Source organism: Lissotriton vulgaris, chromosome 10, assembly GCF_964263255.1.
Source record: "Lissotriton vulgaris chromosome 10, aLisVul1.2, whole genome shotgun sequence".
In the NCBI taxonomy this organism is placed as follows: domain Eukaryota; kingdom Metazoa; phylum Chordata; class Amphibia; order Caudata; family Salamandridae; genus Lissotriton; species Lissotriton vulgaris.
Genome location: NC_141698.1, coordinates 298,049,122 through 298,072,828, shown reverse-complemented (window position 1 = coordinate 298,072,828; position 23,707 = coordinate 298,049,122). Strand labels below are relative to the sequence as shown.

Genomic DNA, 23,707 nt, shown 5'->3' with positions numbered 1-23,707 from the left:
ATTTCCGGAAGGTCAGAATCTCTTGCCGGTCCCATGGTTGGTAGACCCAATTGTACACTACCCTTCCCTTTGCATCTTTGTTGTTTGCGTCATCATGAGTCCCTTCACCTCGTGGAGGAACCCAGTAAGGGGCAGCCTCTCGTATCGGCATCATAGTGTTAGGTCGTTCAGTTTGCGGGTCGGTTGCTACAGATGTAGTGGATTCGATTTTTGGTTTTTGTTCAGTGAGGTGGCGGAAAACCTCAAGCGTACGCGTAAGGAGGTCCGTCACATCACTCTCACTCTCATCCCCGATATCAACCTTCCGGTACAGAGTCGTTAGGCTCTGTGGACCTTTTTCTTGATATCGGTCCTCGTATGCGTTTAAGACGTGGTAACACAGTTGTACAGTAAAGTGTCGTCTGTGACTCCCAGTATAAGAATTAAACACATCCGTGATGGACTCTTCATCTTCCCTCTTCTCTACCAGTATTTTTGCTATCTTGTCGACCCCTGCTCGTTCGTGTTTGCTTAGTCTATATGCTCTAGCAGGACCAACCCTTCGGGCTTCTGGGTCGCCCGGCGTTGTCGTTTGCGTAACATCTAATACAAGGAGTTCAGCCGGCACGGGGGCCATGGGGGCTGAAGCCGTGGGGCTACTCTCGCTGGTACCTGGGGATAGTGGGTGTTGGGCTAAGGGTTGGGAAGGGGCATATGGAGGGGGCATGTGGATGATCGGAGGACCTAGCAGCAGATCATCGTTGGTTCGCTGTTTTGAGTGTAATTCAGGGTAGAGCGTGGAGGGAGTTCTAACCAGACACTGGCTTGATGTTTCTATTTCTAGCTTCTGTTTGGTATCCTCTCTTTCTTTTATCTCTTTCTCTAGTTTCTGGGCCGCTAGGTGGGCTGCTTTCCGCAGCTCTTTTCCCAACCTACTCTCAGTTCTCTTTTTGCGTTGTTCGGCTTCTTTTCGCCACATGCCGAAGCTGTCAAGCATAGTGGACGTCGTCTTGTTTTTACCAAGGGCTGTTTCTAGTGCGATTATTCTATCGTTTTCGAAGGATCCTATCAGTGGCCACTGACTTTCTCGATCCTTTTTCGTATATTTATGCCACAGCTGGCTATAGGCTATAGCGACTAATCCATGCTTCGTGAACATGTCCTTATTAGGGGTGCCTTCCAGCGGAGCCGGATGGTTCATCTCTAATAAGCGGTCCGGGCTAAACAGGCTACTAACCAGTGGGGAGAAGACAGGCATGACGGATCACAATGGGATAATAGTCAGCACTACCTATCTTATCACTGCGCGCAAAGACTAGATAGAATATTTCTATTCTACGTTGTTTGCACGTAGTGAATACCTCATGAACCAATTCTGAGCAATCAATGTTAGGTCAAAAATAAAAAATCAATATGGTCAATGGGAAGAATAAGTAGGCTCGCAAAGGTTCGCGTCACCTACCCTTTTACTATCTGCAAAGAGGGGACCTATTCTTCCCTGTTTGCAGACAGAGAATCTCCAGAAAACAATCTATAACAGTTAATCAATGGGGGGAAGGGGCAATTGTTCAGTGGGGGAGAAAGATAGGTCCGACGGGTGCGTACCTATCCTTCGCTGTTTATAAAGGGAGAGCCTGTTGTTTCTCCGTTTGTAGACAGTGAATCTCCAATAAATTAACAAAAAGTAATACTAGTATTTTCTCAACAATTATCAATCACTTTCAATTATCTATCACTTCCGCAATTCGTCGTGTTTACACGACCTTACCCGGACCGCATGGACAGTTTCTTGTCTTCCGAATCCAGCGCCCGATCGTCCTCTTCTCTTCGTACTTCTCGTGGCACTCCTGATGGTTCCCAGTCAGGACCGCAGATCACTCGAGAGAGGTCTGTTCGGAACCAGTGAAGTTCGGATGATCGGCTGTCAGACGAGGGTCTATCAGACAGGGTACCTTCCGATCGTTGCAGTCGTTCACTCTGTCGTCAGGACCTCTCCCACTGGATCCACGAGTCGCTGATGGGCCCCACGTTTGGGACGCCAATTGTTAAAAAGGGTTCCAAAGACAACCAGTAACCAAAGACCCTTTTTTGTTGCCCGGCGATATCGCCTCTATGACCCACCAATGTTAACCAATGAAGAAGCAGGCGCTGGAGACTGGAAGGCAGGAAACGAGGATTTTATTCTCTCCGGAGGAGAACACATCAATTCAGACAGCAAGTATCGTCACGAGGTGCTCTAACCACATCTCTGAGGCCTGGCCTCTTATACTAGGGTTTATGACCTTTATTGCACATAACACATTCTCGCAATGCGCTAATAGTTGAAAGAACATCCTCGGAATCTCCCCTTTAGGCCCGTTCCCACATACATTTACAGTTGGATTCCCCACCCCGGTCACAACAGGTGATGGTTGTCGCACAGCAGGGCATTCCGCCGATTCACGGAATGCATGGGGTTGGTCGGATCTCATGGGGTGGGGGCTTTGATCGATTCGGGGGTCTTTTGATGGGGAGGGGAAGCTTCCTACTGTACGGGGTAATAAACAGTATCCGCAGAGCCAGGTGGCGGCCTGGGAACAGGGAAGACAAACGGGGACACAGGAAAAGGGGGTTTGCATCAAAAGGGTTTGAGGCCATGAAAGGAATGAGGGGAGGTGTCGCGCTGGGAACAGGATGGGATTCCGTGGTGAAGCTGCGCTGAAGAGGGGTTTATGACCCAAGGCATGAGAGAGCGGGGGTTGTCAGCGTGCGGGGGAATGCTTGCGAGGTTAAGAGAGAGAGAGAGAGACGCGCTGGCTATCAGCGAGGGGGCAGGGAGGCCATGGTGTTCAAAATGGCTGTCGCTTACGCGCACGAATGGGCTTGGAAAGGGGCAAGATGGCGCCGATAATGTTGACGTTTTGCAGTCTAATCTTTAACATAAGTACAAAAAGAAAACATATGTTTGTGTTAGAAATGCACCAAACAAAACAAATGAATCCAATTATATTCATGGTTACACAAAAGCTGGTGCGGTTTTTTCATCTTTGCAAAAAGATAGAGGGGAAACAATCCATACTTCATGACTTGATTTGGTCAGCCTGGAAAAGGGAGCAGTATTTATCACACTCCTATGTTCTGATATCAATGGGATCAGAATTTAGCGGTGAAAAATGCACGAGTTCCTCTGTTTACTGCTCAATTTGTACTTGAGAAATGTGCTGAATTAACCTGGCTCCCCGTAATCAGGATCCACATGTTTTGTTTCAGTTCATTGATTTGTGGAAGAAGTAAGAAAACAAAGCAAATGCTCCTTGGATCCCATTTCTTCCTTAACCCCTTGCACGCTGCGCACATTTTCTCGCTGAGTGGGCGATTTAAATAGGGGGCGGATTCGGACTGCCCCGGCCTTCCTCCGCACACGCCCTCCATGACGTCAGACGGTCTTGATTTAAAAGTGAAGAAAATTGTGTCATTATGAAAACAAAGAGATAATAGATGCATTTCTGTTTGTTCCATGTTTGCCCATGTGTAAATATTCTTGTGTGAAATACAATAAAGCAAACACTCCTTGCACAGTGTGTTAAACACTCCCTACTGTCATTGAATGTTGTCTGCTGCTTCACATTCCAGCAGGGCTTCCTTCTGAGTTTGGTAAAATTTTTACTATTAAAGAGGATAATACTATCACAAGTTGTCCCCCAATTTTTAGAAAGGGTAAAAGGGCAATATAAATCCTCACATCAAAAATACTTTTAATGATTACCCAAGGAACAAAAAATGTTTAAAAAAATTATCAAAAATAAATAAATTAGTTTCATTTTTACCTAACTACAAATATTTGTTATCTGGCCAGAATTTTAGTAAATATTAGGGTTTGCGACATTTTAAAGTGTACATTTGTTTTATTTTTGATTTGCAGTGCTATTTTGAATTCGTCCAGTTTCATTCTACCTCTTATATTGCCCCGGTTCTACCCCGAGCTCTCGATGCTGTACTTGGTTTACCACGAGCGGGAGGACGGCCTCTACTGGCAGGGCATTGTGCACCTTGGGTTATTCTCAGATATAAAGCTGCTGGAGTTCCTAGATGTACAGAAGTGAGTATCTGTGTTTTATTACTGGTCTGTTAAGGGAGTTGTAATGTAGCTGACGTGTAATAAAAAGCAGTCCACCAATGATCCCCACTGGTGACATAGTGTGAAGCAGCCTTATGATGTAACCAAAATACATAAAATTCTGCCACAGAGAAGCAATCACAAGACAAGTCAGCACTATACAAATTAAAAAGAAAAGAAAAAAACATCAAATACTTTAATCAAATTTCGATATAATTTCCAAATCAGATGGAATTACTGTCGGCCAGTGTGTCTGCTGCGGAGCTATGCCTCTTCTTGAATGAGTCGTTCTGTGATTGCAGAACACTTGTATTTCTGCTGTCTAAGCTTTGTCTGTCCTTTTTAGGTCGAGGACCTAAAGGCTGCGCTTGCGCAGTCTCCGGTCGGAGATTTAATGTTTTTGAGTACGGGGCTTGAACCCGCCTCTCTCCTCCATCTCTCCTCCATTGGCTGCCTTCCTAAACGGAGGCCAGCCATTGGCGGAGAGGGGCGTCACTCCAATCAAGCCCCGTCTCTTTCGGATTCGGGGGCGTGTTTTTGACGTTCTTTCCACCTGTGACGTCATCCGTCACTCAGAAGCCAAGAACACGCCCCCGAATCCAAAACTTTTCGGATGTTTGCAGCCTCCATTTTTTTCACTCCGAGAGGCCCGATGCAGGAGGGTTATTGTGTCTTGCAGGGCGTGCGCAGCAACCTGCACTAAAGATCGTGTGGCTTCCCCTGGGGGAGTTATTGGTCTCAATAGGCATGAAAGGTCCCAGGAAGGTTCGGCGTGTTGATGGCAAAGGGCGCCAAGGCCGCAAGACAGCACGCCAATTTTCAGGCAGGAGTAAGTCACTGCCGGTTCTGTATGCAGTCGTGAAGTGATTGAGGTGCTTGTAGGCCCTGCGCTGCTTCTGGCTGGTGAGTCAGACCTTTATGGTCGCGTTGTGAGGATGTTGGGCTATGTGGGCAGGAGGGAGCAACCCAGCGCCCGCAGCCTCAAGTCTGTCCTGCCTCCCCCCCTACCCAACACCTGGAGCGACAGGGCAGCCCCCTCCCTGTCCCAGCGGGGCCTTTGGGAGTCAGTGGAGCGAGTCAGGAGCAGTCTTAAGCGACAGCGTCCCGGAGGGGGTAAGATTTGAGGCGAGGTGGGGGGAGCGTATCTCGTGTGGACCCGTGCCTGGCGCTTTCACCTCCGTAGCAATGGTGCGCTGTGGGTCAGCTCAGATTCCCGGCTGCGTGTCCCCCTTCAGCTTCGTCCCGGGGACAGGGCCTGCAACTCCGGCTTTCATCCGCTTCGCACCGGGTTACGCCGGGTGACAGGAAGGTGGCTCAGGCGGCACAGATCTGCGACTTGGAGGTATTGCCAGTCACAGCTCATGCCGAGCCAGCCGAATGTGCCAGGTAGGAGGAAGTTCAGGCCGCATCTCTGGTGGAAATAGCTGTTGGGCTGTTGGAGACTGGCGGAGCTTCAATGCTGCATGGCCATTTTGTTCGGCGGCTTCACAAAGCCCCCTTTTATGACTTACTTGAAGCATGCCTTTCTTAAGTGTTGTGATGTAAATCGTATCATATTTCACTCTCTTGTTAGATCTCACCTTGTGCCACCAATTCTCTTTGGATAGTTTCATGTATTGCTTGTTGCACCAAGGTTCACAAGACTCAATTATGTTTTGCATCGAACGGGCGAGTTCTTGGCAGTATTTGTATATGTAGCCTTACAGTGTCGCACACACAACTCACTGCCTTTCAACACTGGCAATATCATTGCTCATTACGTCATTCATTTCTCTCTGGATCTCTGGGTTACTCTCACTGTGTTTTTTTTTCTCTCATTTGGATCTCTCTGTTTAGGAAATCTTTTTTTAGAACTCAGGTGTTTGCCCTCTGAAAGACTTACGCTTGTTTTTTCTCTTCGTCTGTCTTGTTCTCTCTTGCTCTGTATATCGAGTCTCTATCTAGAGGTGCCTTAATCCCATGTCTATCTCTTGCTCTCTCTGTCTCTTATTCTCGCTGTCAGTTTCTTTTTGTCCACAACGATGTCTCTGCCCCCTTGCACGTTCTGTATCTCTCTCACTCTCACACACTCTCCCTCTCTATCATTCTCTCTGTCCCACTCTATTTTTCAGCGTTTAAAAACTGCAGAAGTTGGGTAAGAAGTGTTCTGTAAAAACACGTTTTTAGAAATCTGATGTTTTGGCTTAGCTGCCAGTTAGCAATAATTTGCAGTTTTAAAAAGTAGCCTCTGTTGTAGGCAAATGTTAGTCAGAATAATTTGTTGCCTTAATCTTGTTGCCATGCACACCAGTAGCTACAGCAAACATCCCGTGAAAGGGGGGGGAGGCAGAATTAGAGCAATGCAAATAAACCAGAGGATTACATTTAAAACATGACTGAACTACAATGTTTACTTTGTTCCTTGGCACTGGAAGTAGTGTATAGAGACACCTGCTTGTATCTCGGTGACAAAACTGAGCAAGAAAACTACAGACACTGATATCCAGGGCCTGTTCTGTGAAATCCCGAGGCGATGGTCCTTTGTCACCAGTGCTCAAAGGCTCTTTCTTGTCTTGTGTTTCATTTGACCGAATAAAAACGTTGTTAGCCTACAATTCAATATACATGATATCAGCAGAATCTCTGGCGTCTGGAATTTGTTAATTGAACCCAAATAGATCACAAATCATATATAACACTAGTCCAGTGTTAGCTAATTTAAAATTGGTATTGCCATTCATACACCAGCTCGAAAAGTAAATGCTGCTGGCTTTAATGCCATTGTTTTCACGCCATTTGGGGACCACTGAACTCTAGCGCAATTGCACCTGTTACCCCATTTATAACTTCTTCCCTCATCGAAAACTTCTTCCCTGGGGAGTTGAGTGATCGCTGCTGAGGGAAACGGTATTGGCCAGAGGAGTTTGATTCCTGATAAGGCCTGGCCAACCTCCTGAGTCTGTACACATAAATAAATTGGGTGCCATAAAGCTATATACTACTAACATAAATTAATTACAGCACTTAGAAACAATATATGATAACGTGTTATTTTGAAGTGGAGCCACTAGGGCTACAAATCCCAGAATGCAATAATAGAATGTTTGAGCAGCGCACGCATGGTAATGGGAAAGGCTGTGAAGGAGCAGTGACAGTGGTGATGTTTCTCCGCATCAGAACATTTGTCGTGTGACTTTTAGACACTTGCCTCAGGCGTATATGGAGAGCAACTTGGAAAAATAGTTTAAATGAGTTTAGTTGAGTAGGGCTCTGTGTGTGGGTAGGGCTCTGTGTGTGTGTGTGTGTGGGTGGCTTTCTGTGTGTGTGGCTCTGTGCCCGCAAATAATCTCTACTACTCTCTAATGCTCACCTATTGCCATTGTAAATGACAATACCATTTATTTATGTTTTAAAAAAAAAATGAAAAAAAATGTCATAAGCAATGCCAATAGCTCTACCTTTAATAATGCCGAGACCATTGCATTGTAAATGCTTGTTAACCCCTTCCCTGCGCATGACGGAACCACGCCTTCATGAGCCATGGGTGGTGTGTGCTCATGACGGCGTGGTTCCGTCATGCTCCTCCCACGCAACACTGATTCCCCGCCTGTGTGTGCGAATTAGTGAGTGGGTGGGGTCGTGATGGAACCACACCATCATGAGCACAGCTCGCCCGTGACTCATGACTGACTCACCCCCCACGTCCCCCAGCGCTGCGGCGGAATTAGCGCCGCGGCCAAGGGGTTAAATTGAGCTTGAACTGGTACTTACTGTGCTCTGCCTCTTCCATGTGTGTCAAGAATGTTTTTACTGATGTGTTCTAACAATGTCAAGTAACAACTTTTTTTCGTTTTCATAATTCATTGTTCAAGGGGCCTGATTTAGAGTTTGGCGGACAGGTTATACTGCACTTTTATTGAGGTGGACGGCGTATCCACCATGTTTGTGACAGAGTAACCCGTCCGCCAAACTCTGAAACAGAGCTGAAGAAATGTTGAACATTTTTGGCAACTACTTGTCGTCTTTTATACCTGTGCGATATGTGCCAGTTTCTTGATATTTGAAGCCTTGAAAGTGTTTGTAACCGAAGGGATAAGTTAGCTGTCATGCTAAAAAGAAATAAAAATATAAAAAGTAACCAATATAAAGTTAAACACTTTAGTCAGAGAGATCTTTAAAATCCGAAAACATGGTTTAACTTGTATTACTTTTATTCTCCCATTTCTAATGTTGACATATAAAAATGGCCAAGCCACCCTTACCCCTCCCTACTGGGGACAGAATTGCAGGAGAACAAAAAGATTTAAACCCATCAATGTGATTAGGGCCAGTGGGCAAAATCGAAGAACTGGGGGATTTGTTAATGAACTCCTTAAACAGTAAGGGGAGCTACGTATCGATTATATAGGCCGGTGACTTTAATATAGAGCAATGTTTATACAGTGATAATCGTATATGCAAGGTCTTAAGATGGGGAGGGGGAAGATGCTAATCACTTTTTAAATTCTGCATAAGGAAAGCCCTAAAGAGAATTGTATTCTGTTCATCCGCCCACCTTTCAATGGAAGAGGCAATGGCAGTGCAATAGACTTTGTGTTAGTCTCTGATGATTTGGCCCGGATGCTAGTTCATTATGAGGTGTGGCCTCTCCCCTATAGTGACCACAATCTAATAATAATTGTTTTTGATATATCAGTGAATACTAGACCTTTACCTTGTCCAATCTTCCCCTAAGTTTTCAGCAAACAGGGGTGTGCGAATAAAGTGGGATCAAATTGATCCACACATTTTTCACAAAGATATTATTACTAAAGCTGGTCTTGGTGTTTTCTGCTGCCTCTCTCCAAATTCCAAGCCTAGAGTAATTCTAAAAAGCTTAAAAGCTTCCCATTTGCAAACAAGCACCAAGCCACCTACTATTAGCTTATCACATTCCTGGTTTAATTCAGAGTGTACATTTGCACTTAATTCTCTCAAGAAGGCCACTAACACCATTCCATGAAATGTAGAGTAAATTTAGCTCAGCAAGGTAAATCTATAAAAAGGTAATAAAAACAAGGAAAAGGGGAATTTAATCTAAAGCCTGGGAAGATCTTGATACAGCAGCCAACCTGAAAGATAGCAGGTTGCTTTGGGCAGTTACAAATTGTCCCTTTTTTTCAGATGGGCCAGCCAGTGGCATAGATTGCCACATTTTTTAACAAGACTAATCAGTGATTTTCCTGAAATTTATAACTTTCATAATGTGACAGCTGAACCCTCGTTAGAACCAGCAATCGACTAACTCTTTTATAATGTGAACTGGCTCAATGATTTTATTATTGTAGCAACAGTAGCTAAGGCTATACTGAGTGCAGCACTAGGAAGGGCTCCTGGCCTCAATTGCATATCAGTAGACATGTTTAAGAGTAATTTAGAACTCCGGGCATCATTAGTCACAAATGTACTCAGAGCAGTCGTCAGGAAATCCCCGATTGATATGTGGTGAGGATTCATCACAGTACTGATATACAAAAAAGGGGCCAGGAACCTTCTGGCATGCCACTGTCTAATGTAATTGTTAAAAGCTATAGCAAACGTATTAGCGCATTTCATACTACCAAAATGTGAAAAATGGGCTGAAGCAAACTATTTTTTTCTAAGGTTCAATATGGTTTGGCCTGGGTCTGAGGACCACTAAGTAAACATTAAACCTATCACTCATCATGGTAGAGTACATCAAGGTCGGGAGATGTGCCCTACACATGGCTTTTATGGACCTCTCATGTGCATCTGACTTGGTAGATAAGGGGAATTGATGGAGCTTGCAAGAGTGGAACCCCCTTGTTGAACACTATTAGGTACACGCACTGGGGTACAACTACCAGTGTTCGCTACACACAGCACAGAGAGCGTACACGTCCCATAATGGTGGCAAGAGCGGTAAGGTAGTGTAGCATTTCAGGCCCATTTTTGTTTTTATTTTATATTAATGCTTTGGATACAGTCATGGGCTCTTGTAGTAATGACACCCCTAGAATCAGCTCTAATCCAGTAATCGTTTTATTGTATGCATATGACGCAGTTTTAACACTATGGCTGCTAAGGCAATTCCCCTCCTGTGCTGGGAATTGCCATTTTGCTGGTGTCATGACGAGCTCAGCTCGTCATGAGCACAGCTCCAGGCTACCTCATGACGAGCTGAGCTCGTCATGAGCATGGAAGGGGTTAATTGCACAGACAGCAAATAATCTGCAAAACTTTTAAATGGCTTTAATGTTTATATGTCCAATTTAAACTTTACAGTTAACCATAACAAATATTTCATTTTAACTAGAGATCCCAAAAATATAGAATCAAAAACCTTTTTTAAGGGGCAAACTCCAGTTACTAAGATCTACCATTTCAACTACCTAGGAATTTTATTTGAAGCAGATTTGATCTGGGGTAGACTAATGAATCAAAGAATTCAGAAAATGGGAACAGTCTGCGACTCAATTTTTAAATTGACAAGTAAGCTCAGCTACAAGCTTATAAAGGAGATGACTCAAATTTTTAAGAATAACTGATTGCCGTAGGAACCTATGGAGCAGGTGTGGGGGGTTACGAATCTCTGGAGAGACTGCAGGCAACTGAGAATAAACTTCTTTGTAGGCTCTTATCCATACCCAAGTCTACCTCTAGCTTCATTTTGCAACTTGAACTGGGTATGGGGTTTTCGGAAGAGGGTATTAAAATGGCTTCACTCTTACTGGAGTACCTCTGAAGCCTGCTTCTCTAGGTGTGTGTTGAAGGACTGTTTAAATTCAAGTAGCAATAGTTCCATCCCATGGATGCCTATGTTAGGAATACTCTTTTTATTTTAGAATTAAGAACACATTTTAATTCTCCAGCTAGTACTGGACTACAAACAATAGCCTTAGTAAAGCTAAAATAACTCTCTTATAGAGAGGAGGCTCGAATAGTAAGAGGTTTAGAAATGTCTTCAGTATTGAATTATATATCAATTTCTACCACTTCTGGAATGGAGGCTTATTTAAAATGGATAGTAAATCCAGGACACAGATTTTCCTTAACGAGATTAGGATTAAACACACTCCATTTTCTAGTTGCTCTTCCTTGTCCTGGATCTTGGTTTGCATCTTTACCATGCTGTCCATGTAATGCTTCTTCCACTCAAACTACTTTGAAACTTATGCTGTTTTGCACTTAATACTGCACTTTGAGAGCCTGCTTTTTATGCCTCATTTTAAAGCCTGAGCATTACCAAGAAGGGATGGATCTTTTTAAAAGAAGTTTATCTTCTCTGGAAAGTTGCTGTGTTATTCTTGCTTACATTTCTGCTGCTATCAAATTTTGAAGGAGATATGCTTTATAAAACTGGAAAATCTTCTTACGCCCGTTGAATGTATGTATTTTATATTGTGCTTTTATGGTCTTTTTAATGAGTGAATAAAGATTATTGAAACAAATTTAGCTGTCCAATGATTGAGCATGTAATCATGCAAGGTCTTTAAAATGATCAAACTACTTGGTTGAATGGCCAGAAGATCCATCTAACCAGAGGGCAACACTTGGTTTCCCAGTTGATTGTGACTGTGTGAGCCCTGATGCCTGAAACCAGATGGATAGTTCTTTCTGTGTCTGAGACCTTAGTCTAAACAGCTCTATGGTTTTCAACCTTTTTTGTGATAAGAGCTACTCATGTTTAACAAAAAGCACCCCGAGGTTCGAATAGTGATCCCGTCATACAAAATGACATCATTGACTAATCACATTCAGGGTTCCCAACAGTGATTACCTCCGTTCATCAGGCAGGTTTGCCAGCAGTAATGTAAAAAGCATTTTTCAATTTGGAATTACCCTAGATGTGTAATGCATGACAACTACAGCTGAAAAGTCCCTGGCACCAAGGTAATAATATCAGTAATATTGCATGATTTTTCACTCACATATTAACCTTAAATATATTTTGGGAAATCTGAATTGGAATTCTGAAAATACACTCATTTTCATCTCCAATACATACGCGAGTGGGGATAGCCTTATGTGGACTTACTCGTGGAGTCAAGTCTTCAGCTTCTTGTGGAATTCAAGAAGATAGGAGGAAGCTCCATTGTAGTATGGGAGGACATTCCATGCTTTGGGGTGATGTATGAGAAAACCTCCTGATCTGCTGTTGTGCATTCTCTGAATGTGTGCTAATAAATATTTGGCTGAGCAGAGTGCCTGGAGGCTTGGTAGAAATGTAAGTAGCTGTTCAGGTAGGCAGGGCCTGTGTTGTGCAGTGCTTTGTATGTGTGGGTGAGTAGCTTACACCAAACAAAAGTTTGTACTTCGTTGGTGAAGAAAAGCTTTGCTGCCTAAAGTCGTAGAGCTCTGTGTGACCTAAAGGACTTGAGACTAAAGCCTTAGAGTGCAAAACCGAAAGATATGTTTGCTTTCCTAAAACTGAGCCTGAAAGAGCTTGCTAACCTAATGGATACCTTGCCTGAAGTTTAAGCATGTAATTTATCTTTTACATTACGGGACGCTTTTCTCACCCTGCAGATTCACTCTCTGTTAGCTGAAGTATAGCTTTTCTGTCACCATCCCGAACCTGTAAGATGTTTCTAATGTGATAGACAGCTGTGATATCCCCTCTTGCCCTGAAGTGCAAATACCCCTACCCCCTCCCAACCCCCATGCTATGTCCTCCCCCAGACCTAATGCTTAAAACCCTGTCCTAAATACTACCCCAACCTCCCCTAAGCCCTAAAAAGTAGCCAACCTTCCCTGAGCCCTAAAAACGACCCCTTATTTTACAAAATGAGCCTGTGTACAATAGGATATGAATATTTTTGAAACCAGGATTTGAGGAGATCCGTGGATTATTAATGATCCAGATATCTATAAACATTTGAAAATTCCCTGTTTAAATGCTAATATCTTGCCAACTGAAAAAATTTACACCAAACAAAATGACACTTCCTTGATGAAGTTCTAACTTCTTGATAAATTTGCAAATTTGCTGTAATTCTGTTAAGCCTTTTTTTTGTATCAAAGAGCAAACTTCCTATGGAAATTAATATGGGACAGGGTACTTTTGGGACCTCCGCTTTTCTTGGCCCAAGTTAACAGATCTGCACAAAACATGTCATGAAGGACCCAAAGTGGTTTCAATTCCCTGCCTCTATTGTTTACTATGGGAGTGTGGTGATGTACCAGAGGCTGAACATGTGTGGAGACTTACTCCAAGGATGGGCTGGAGTACATTTATATGTGTTGTCACCTTTGGAACTGAAGTAACTTTAAAAGTATAATGTATGAATTTCATTAGCCTATCTCTTTTTTGTGTGTGTGTTTTCCATTACCATGTCCCTCCAAACAAAATTCCGCACCCACTCCCCTTTGGCACTCCCACATTTCCTACAGAATTGTATGCCAATGAATTCAGAGTTCTCCTCACACATGCCAGAGATCTCCGCACAAATACGATTAGGGGGGGCAGAGATCTCTGGCTGTAGGTTTGTGATTGCATTTTGTAGTTAGTATATTACTTCTTTACGTACTACAAAATGCAGTTTGTGAATTGGACCTAGGACCTTCTGTAGTCTCTTAAGAGAGATCTAATGTGCTAAGCCACGATTGTGAAGAGCTGCAAATATTCAGATGTGTTATTGTAAAGCATTTGCAGTTTTCAAAACTGCTAAATCTCTGTCCATTGAGATCAGATCAATATTCACATCAATATTAAAAGATTGACTCCACCTATGCCCTTGCCAAGGGACTCCAAGCTCAGCCTTTAAATCATCAAGTATCACCCAACATGCATGCTAGTGAAGATGATCAGGTTACCACAGTTTAGATTCCCTGGATTTTAGCAATAGGTGTGTGGGCAAAATTCTTCTAAAGCTAGCTTTTTGTCCTGGCAATCAAACGTCTGTGTCTTTATAATCAGGAACATGAGCATCCCCTTAAGCTGTGAGGCTTGAATTCCCTTAGAGTATTAGCAAAAAGAACAGGGGTACTCCGTATTTTGTTTGCGGTCAAGAGGTGGGAGTAGCAAATAGCATAAGAAAACAGGAAAAAACCTCTTTTAGTGACCTAAATATATTTAACAATTTTGGCAGTTAAGTCAGTTATTTATACATAGGGTGCATCTGATGACACATTAAACTTCTCTCATATTTATTGTTTTTTTCATTTATTCTTCATTATACAAAAATATATACTTTTTTGAGTTTTCTGCAATTTTCGTTCACATGACAGACATAATAAATACAATTAAATAACAATTAACATGCGTTTGTTGAGGTACATCATATTTACTAGAGTTGATGTTCTAGATAGAACCCCTTATATTTCTTTTATATACAAGTATAAACATTCATCCCAGCATACATACTCACACTTTCTCACATGCAAACAACAGTGACAAAATACATAAAAGATTGCAGACTTTATGGTGATATATTATCGTTGTCCAATACAAGACTCCTCGTAATGTGGTTTCAATCTGTCTTAAATCATGAAACATACATATAGTATCGTTGTAATCTCTGTTTGACTTTCTTTTCACGTTTAGTTTTTGTGGTCTTTCAATTTGTCGTATTCGAGGGTCTTTGTATGCGTACAGCCTACGTACGTTTCGGTGATATTAAATTTAGTTTCACCTTCTTCAGGGCCCACTTGGACTAAACAAATGTATGCACTAGTCATAAACCTTGGGGTTCTCTTAATCTGAAATTAAAAAAAGTGTGTCAGTATTCAGTATTGATGCATCCTGGAGATCAGATTTCAAAAACTGTGGTACTTGATTGTCTAGCCTTAGTTTACAGAAAGTGGTTCACAACAGTTTGGGTTCAAGACCTTATATCCCAAAAGTAGAACAGATAGTAAGTTAAAGTTGTGCATTTAGAGGAAAATGAGGAAGCGAGATGTGATGTCCGTTAGCTTATCAAATGGTAGTGCAGTTACCAACATGCTCAAGAGTGGTGATGTGGGATTAGTCTCTTTATTAACACGATTAAAAATAGAATAGGTGTACCTTAATGTATAAGGTCGTACAGTAAAATTAGGTCTACTGTGGCTTTGATGAGGCGCTTAGTTTAGACGGTTGATTACAGTTCTAAAGGGAGATAAGAGCATATCTCTTGTTATATATATTCTGCGATGATGCTTTATAATTTTATTTCGGCCAACCTACTCTCACTATATTACCTTTAGAGGGCACATTCATATATGGCTGGAGTCTGTTGACACTTAGGGAGGATGTGATTATTTGTTCCTGAACAGATTTTAAGAAGTTGTCATATGAGGCTGGGAGAGAGGAGGAGAGAATTTGATTATAGTCTGCTGAACAGAGAGGAAAGACTCTTGATGCCCGTTTTTGTCAAATGCAAACTTACTGCATATATTATATAAGACGAACCACTCAGAATCTTAATTAAATGATTGCACCGGGCAGTGTAGAAGAAAAAGTTTTTTTGAGTAATGTCTACATAGTGCAACAGATGTGGCAAAACGGTCACATTAAGGGGGTTGTGTCTACTTAAAATCGGGTACATGAACCCCGTTGCTCTCTATCGTTGTGTTTCAGATCAGCACCTAAGACGTTACGCTTTTATATGTTATGCTTGCACGTACTGAGGTTGGCTTAAATTATAGCTTTCAGACGAAATCAAAATCTTAAAGATAAATTGGTTCACAGCAGGTACAGACCCAAAGAGAAAACACGCCAACTCACAGTAGATGGCAAGCCCCTTCCTGTTGGCAATCACAATGTGGCTCTTGTCACGCTTGTGATCAAGTGACAACTGGTGAAACCTGGACATACAGGAACAAAACAGGTCAATTTAGAGAAATGACAAACTGCAGGACAAGCAATGTAATCTACCTTATCCTCTGCCCTTGTGGCATCGGATATGTTGGTGAAACGTCGAGAGAACTCAGAGTTAGACTCTCTGAATATAAATCATCAGTCAGAACTAACAAAACCAATGCCCCCTTAGTAGCTCACTATACCCAGTTTGGCCACTCAGAAAAAGACATGCGTTGGCTAATCCTAGAACGGGTATCGCAGATCCCTGGCAAAGAAATGACAAAGCTACGTAAACAATGTGAGACATTTTGGATCTATCATTTAGATACGGTACGATATGGGCTCAACGAAGAAATTTGCTGGATAACCACGAAATAGCCTAGCTAAATCATATAAGCTGTCCATCCATCTAGTGCAATCTGCACCATGAAATTTTGGTAAATTGGCTACCATTTACGCCCTACACCTAATTGCAGTGTAGTGAGCACAAATAAATATCAACACCAGTGCTCCCTTAGGACAATAGAGGACTCACAATTAATATAGCTTAAATCATTATAAACTCAAACTATCCTTATATTACTATAAGGCTCTGTATCATGAGAATGTTTAAGCTCAGTATCTGGCATTTTGAGGACATTGAAGCGCAGCACCTGGCATTGATATCTTATCTAAAAACCATCTTCTCACGTAGTAGCAATTTACTTCTCTCAAACATTACCAACTTGTAAATATGTCTGATCTCATCTAAGAAGTTACCCTTAGTAAATGTATCTCTCCATGGCTGACCTCACCTAAAAAGTTACCCTTAGTAACTGTATCTTTCCATGACAGCACAAATATGTAAGCATCATAATATCTTATCATATTAGATCCAATGAATAATGCGGGCCGCATGTCGTGGTGTGTTTAAACCAATTACAAATAATTTGTTCTTATCACAACCTCGAACAAGGTAACTTTCGTTTTATAACGAACATAGCACATACCAAAATATAGCGCCATCTTGGAAGTGCTATTATTTCGTGTTAGTCTGCCAACTATGTCTAGCAGTGTCAACTAGTGAATCACATGCAACCCGCCTACCAATTCAATTGGCCGGTGACTCCGGCGTGCACGTTACGTTTACAAACAGCTGTTCGGCATTAACCGTGTTAGTACACACATATATAGACCTCAGTCATTACTTGCCGACTGTCTGCGGCAGAGACACGGCGTACGGCACCCTGTTAAGACAGGACGCGAACAACGTTTAAAGTAAGTGCTGACTAAGAGAGTGGTAGTTTGCATGTTTCACTCCGTGTCTAGAGGGATATATAAATACACGGCCAACGTTATGTTTAAGTCATTGCTAGCGTATGGTTAAAAAACAGACCTCCCGCTACATTTGATATTATTTAAACACTATCTCTCCCTCCTCGTAGAGTATCCAATAATTTAAGCCAACCTCAGTACGTGCAAGCATAACATATAAAAGCGTAACGTCTTAGGTGCTGATCTGAAACACAACGATAGAGAGCAACGGGGTTCATGTACCCGATCTTAAGTAGACACAACCCCCTTAATGTGACCGTTTTGCCACATCTGTTGCACTATGTAGACATTACTCAAAAAAAACTTTTTCTTCTACACTGCCCGGTGCAATCATTTAATTAAGATTCTGAGTGGTTCGTCTTATATAATATATGCAGTAAGTTTGCATTTGACAAAAACGGGCATCAAGAGTCTTTCCTCTCTGTTCAGCAGACTATAATCAAACAGAGAGACACAAAATAAATAAAGATATATAGAGTAAGATCTAAATGTTTAACATGTACATTCATCCTGCAACGCGCCATCTGTCCTGAATAGAAATTTTCAGTATTAGAACCACATTTGGTCTTTTTTATGTTTTAGACCAGGTTGCGGCACATGTCTCTTACTGAGGTACCGCAAACACTAAAAAAAGAACATAGAAAATGATATAGAGAACACTGCCTCCTCTGATATAAGAGGTAAGTCAATCGATATTCTAGTTATCTCTTTAGAGACTGTAGCTTAGTGACAAAGATAACAGAGTTTTAAACCTCTTTCTCTCCTCCTCTCTCCCAGCCTCATATGACAACTTCTTAAAATCTGTTCAGGAACCAATAATCACATCCTCCCTAAGTGTCAACAGACTCCAGCCATATATGAATGTGCCCTCTAAAGGTAATATAGTGAGAGTAGGTTGACCGAAATAAAATTATAAAGCATCATCGCAGAATATATATATAACAAGAGATATGCTCTTATCTCCCTTTAGAACTGTAATCAACCGTCTAAACTAAGCGCCTCATCAAAGCCACAGTAGACCTAATTTTACTGTACGACCTTATACATTAAGGTACACCTATTCTATTTTTAATCGTGTTAATAAAGAGACTAATCCCACATCACCACTCTTGAGCATGTTGGTAACTGCACTACCATTTGATAAGCTAACGGACATCACATCTCGCTTCCTCATTTTCCTCTAAATGCACAACTTTAACTTACTATCTGTTCTACTTTTGGGATATAAGGTCTTGAACCCAAACTGTTGTGAACCACTTTCTGTAAACTAAGGCTAGACAATCAAGTACCACAGTTTTTGAAATCTGATCTCCAGGATGCATCAATACTGAATACTGACACACTTTTTTAAATTTCAGAATAAGAGAACCCCAAGGTTTATGACTAGTGCATACATTTGTTTAGTCCAAGTTGGCCCTGAATAAGGTGAAACTAAATTTAATATCACCGAAACGTACGTAGGCTGTACGCATACAAAGACCCTCGAATACGACAAATTGAAAGACCACAAAAACTAAACGTGAAAAGAAAGTCAAACAGAGATTACAACGATACTATATGTACTGTTTCATGATTTAAGACAGATTGAAACCACATTACGAGGAGTCTTGTATTGGACAACGATAATATATCACCATAAAGTCTGCAATCTTTTATGTATTTTGTCACTGTTGTTTGCATGTGAGAAAGTGTGAGTATGTATGCTGGGATGAATGTTTATACTTGTATATAAAAGAAATATAAGGGGTTCTATCTAGAACATCAACTCTAGGAAATATGATGTACCTCAACAAACGCATGTTAATTGTTATTTAATTGTATTTAATATGTCTGTCATGTGAACGAAAATTGCAGAAAACTCAAAAAAGTATATATTTTTGTATAATGAAGAATAAATGAAAAACACAATAAATATGAGAGAAGTTTAATGTGTCATCAGAGGCACCCTATGTATAAATAACTGACTTAACTGCCAAAATTGTTAAATATATTTAGGTCACTAAAAGAGGTTTTTTCCTGTTTTCTTATGCTATTCCCTTAGAGTATTCACAAAGCATAGACTGATATTCAGAGTGCAATGCCATGAATAGCATTGCTTCGTCATTCATGAGACTATAAGAATGTGTTTACTATTCAGAGCTCCTCCTGTGAGCCACAGTGCACACAAGTAGATGTGCTTTCAAGTAACATACCTTTTTTCCCTTCCAGATGAGTTCAAATAAAGAATAATCCCCACTTTTGCCGTAGAACAGTCTTTGTATTGTAGTTTAGTTATGCAATATCTACTGGCTGAGTGTAGAAGACCAGTTATGTATGGTCTGTTTTTCCAGAGATTGCACTCAATTCCCCACAGTTTCCCTCATGGAGCACATAATCAATTTTCAAATTGGAGTCCTTAACACAAAGCCTCCTTGAGGGCACTGCCTAACTGATGTTACATAATCTCCTCCTCCATTGGAGTAGTAGGAGAGGGATTCTCTGTCGGCACCAACTATAGACCAATATTTACTGCTATGGCCATGATGTAAGAAGAACTTGATTTAAAGAAGCCCAGCAGTCAAACAGCAGCTTTAGTCTCTGACTCAATATAAGACACTCTTTATTGATAATTGAAACCAGTGGCGTAACAATAGCCCCTGTAGCCCCCACAGTGCTGTGGGCCCTGAACTCTAGGGGGTCACCTGTGGCACTGTGTACCAGAGGCTAGCCCGAGGCCTGAGAGCTCCTGCCTCGGTCCCAAGTGTGGGGGTACCCCTCTATGTACTTTTCAGAGGGGGTGTGGGGGGGGCGCTCAAGTTGTCTTAAGCTACTGATTGAAACCCTACAAAATTATTCTTATTGGTGAGATGGCTATCCAGCACCCTATAAACAAAACGTGTTTGAATGTTTTTCCTTTGCATCACTTTCTTTACTCCAGCCATGGCTTTACCTGGTCAGTGTAGGTGTCTTCCTTCAGGGCAGGACTCGTTCTGTGTTCAGTCGTCTCTGCACCCGTGTTTTCTGCCAACTTTGCTACTTCTGCGTATGCAGTTCATAGTGAGCTGGGGTTCTGTGTCTCACACTTGTAAAGAGTTGATTTTCAGACTGTAGGACACGGAATGTTGCTGTTACTCTAGGATGTAGAAGATGTCTCGGAAAACGTTGGTAGATTGGAAGATGCAATCTGCCTGCAGGAACTATTTGTTTAAAACAGCTGAATCCGATAAACGCCCTTCAGGGGAATTTTATCTATTGAGTCACAAAATAAGCAGCTGTACTTCAAAGATACTAAATACAATGAAAGACCCCTAAAGTTATGCAGATTATGTTGATCTCTACAGCAGCCCAACTTTGTCACAAAAGATAACACGAACATTCAAACTGCAACATATGCAAATAAACCTTGGAATGTTTCAAATTGCTCAGTCTTGCCACCCCTGCCTCCTCAGTATGTGGACACTATCAGAAAGTAGAGAGGTCTTCGACAACCAAACATTGCAAGCAGGGACATCTTAAGGGTTTTGTGGCCAGGAATACATACATACTTTGGGGCTCCATATTTAAAACACCTAGACATATTAAGTGGTATCTTACACCTATCCACACCCTAATATTCCATACAGAGTCTTGAGTACAGAATAAGGTATGCTCAGACGTGAGTCCCTTGCTCACTTTGCCACTGGATTCAAGCAAGCCGAGCTGAAGAAGGCTGAAATGCCAGAAACCGGTCCTCAGTAGCTTGTTTCCGGTCCAGGGAAGGCATGGCTTGGCAGTTCGGGCTGGACTGTTCCCATGAGGCACAGGGTCAGACTGATTTGCATATGGCCATGTATGAACTGGGGTGGCAGAGTGGGCTAAAGAACGGTGATGGATTAAACCCAGATCAGTTGACTGGGTGTGAGTGCTTGTATTGTCAACGCTCCGTCCATCATTTCCTTTGGTTTTTCTTTGTTCGCCATAAATTGGCAGGGTATGCTCAGACGTGAGTCCCTTGCTCACTTTGCCACTGGATTCAAGCAAGCCGGGCTGAAGAAGGCTGAAATGCCAGAAACCGGTCCTCGGTAGCTTGTTTCCGGTCCAGGGAAGGCATGGCTTGGCAGTTCGGGCTGGACTGTTCCCATGAGGCACAGGGTCAGACTGATTTGCATATGGCCATGTCTGAACTGGGGTGGCAGAGTGGGCTAAAGAACGGTGATGGATTAAACCCAGATCAGTTGACTGGGGGTGAGTGCTTGTATTGTCATTGCTCCGTCCATCATTTCCTTTGGTTTTTCTTTGTTCGCCATAAGTTGGCAGGGTGTGCTCAGCCGTGAGTCCCTTGCTCACTTTGCCACTGGATTCAAGCAAGCCGGGCTGAAGAAGGCTGAAATGCCAGAAACCGGTCCTCGGTAGCTTGTTTCCGGTCCAGGGAAGGCATGGCTTGCCAGTTCGGGCTGGACTGTTCCCATGAGGCACAGGGTCAGACTGATTTGCATATGGCCATGTATGAACTGGGGTGGCAGAGTGGGCTAAAGAACGGTGATGGATTAAACCCAGATCAGTTAACTGGGGGTGAGTGCTTGTATTGTCAATGCTCCGTCCATCATTTCCTTTGGTTTTTCTACAGAATAAGAACTTCAGTTTGCAAGTGTGCACGGATATAAAAAAAAAAGTTCCAAATACCAATCCTTAGACATAGAAGACATACTGGGCTGTCTGTCATTGTACACAGAAGAACTACAATGATAGATGTTTAAGAGTTTTGTTTACATCAATAAACCAAAATGAGGGTTGTAATTCAGCTTTAAAGAAAACATTTAGATGAACTGTAGACAATTTATAAAGAGTAATTAATCTAACCCTTTCTTTGATGTATATTGAGGGAGGTCAACAAAGATGTCACTTTCTCTAATTTTAGAGAACCGAGTCAGTGGCTTACTTTAGGAAATGGAATATTTTCCACAGAAGAAGAATACAATAAATCAAATTATGCAGAGCCGACTAAAGACTCATTCTTCACTTAGTTAAGTTCTACTCATATTTGGTTAACGTCGCAATCACTTAGCTGACATCATAAAGCCTCAAGTTGCACCCTGCGTGTAGGCATATATTTCAGGCAACACTATCCATTGTTATTTAAATCTCACATGTTCAGACTTTAGACAACAAAAAGATCACCAGGTTTACAAGTATATTATATGCTTATGCATATGACAGAAATCTTTACAATATATCAGAGACTGTAATCTTTCTATAGTGTGGTGTGCTTTAATTTACTATTGGAGGTGTGTCTTTGAGTCAGAACATGCATATGATAAGAAAAAACCACACCTGTAATAAGCTATTTCAAGTGACTTGTGCTGTTACAGTCCTCAAGAGCGCATTGTCCATTACTCAGAATGAATGAAGTTGGTGCACAAGCAGTTTGACTGAGGACACTTTTTCTACTACTGGCCATTTCAGGTACATGGATCCAAACTTAGAGTTTTGGATCTGAAATTATCTGATTGGCTGGCCACAACATGAGAGAAAATGTTACAGCTGTCATTGTAGGAGACAGGGACTCATTCCCCAAGCCCTGTAAAACACATTGACATGGCAGCTAAGGATTGAGATATGCATCTCATGAAATTGGATGCAAAAACTAATTAGGGCCACCTTGTAGATCAATTACATACGTCTTATATATACCAGCCAGATACAGAATAGCCCACTGAGCCATACACAATGACAAGGCCGCCCTAGCCTGCCCTGTCTGGGTTTACAGGATAGACCATAGACATGTTAACTGATAGGGTTGGAAACACTCTAAGTGGTACCGACCCATTGGTACAGCTGCATGTCCACCATATTGGGCATATGAACGAAAAACATAACTCAAGTACTCAAAAGTCATATTGTATGATGGCCCTGCTAAGCATCACTGTTATTTAAATGGCTTACATTGTGTTACTCCTTTTCCTTGTTTATATGAACACCAAGACACCTTTTATACACTATTCACTCTTCAGCTGATACAACACGTAATCAGTAAGAACTACATTGTTGGGTACAGCTTAACTTATGTAACATATTTTTAAAGTGAAACTGTTTGAGATTATTAAGTTCAAAAGCTTAGTAATAAACATAAAAAAGGAAAGGGCTCATAAGGGGGCAGAGTGGGCACACCGACCCCCCACCCAAGTTTGAAATAAAACAGTTCTCTCGAGATTCATGGATGCCAGAATGACCCTTCCATATAGATTTGTGCATCCTTCCTCAATTTGAGGATTCGCAGATAATTCATGGGTCCACAAATGAATAAAAAAATAAGAAAGGTCTGGCCATAGAACAAACACTGTGCCCGATCATTGTTTGATCAGACTTTGTGCAAGGGGTGTTGGCTGCCTGCAGTTAAACACTGAATGCAGCAAAGGTAGTACTCCAGTGGCGACATGTGTTCAGGAAGACAAGCTTTGCAGTCAACTCTGCTGCGCATGGCTGAAGGAAACTCTAGGATGTGGTAAAAAAAAAGATTACTGGAAAAGCAAAGGTCTAAGTAAATTTATGGATCTCTTATTTATATCGTTTTACTGTATATAAAAAAAAACTCAAAATTC

At 41.9% G+C, this 23,707-nt stretch overlaps 1 protein-coding gene across 1 annotated transcript in view; it reads left to right on the top strand.

Moving 5' to 3' along the window:
- ALS2CL (ALS2 C-terminal like) overlaps nucleotides 1-23,707 on the top strand; it is a 719,895-nt gene that overhangs the window by 634,558 nt on the left and 61,630 nt on the right. The window contains exon 23 of the mRNA XM_086941072.1: nucleotides 3,881-4,057. Within this exon, the coding sequence (XP_086797198.1) occupies nucleotides 3,881-4,057 (177 nt within the window). The remainder of the gene's footprint in view (nucleotides 1-3,880; nucleotides 4,058-23,707) is intronic.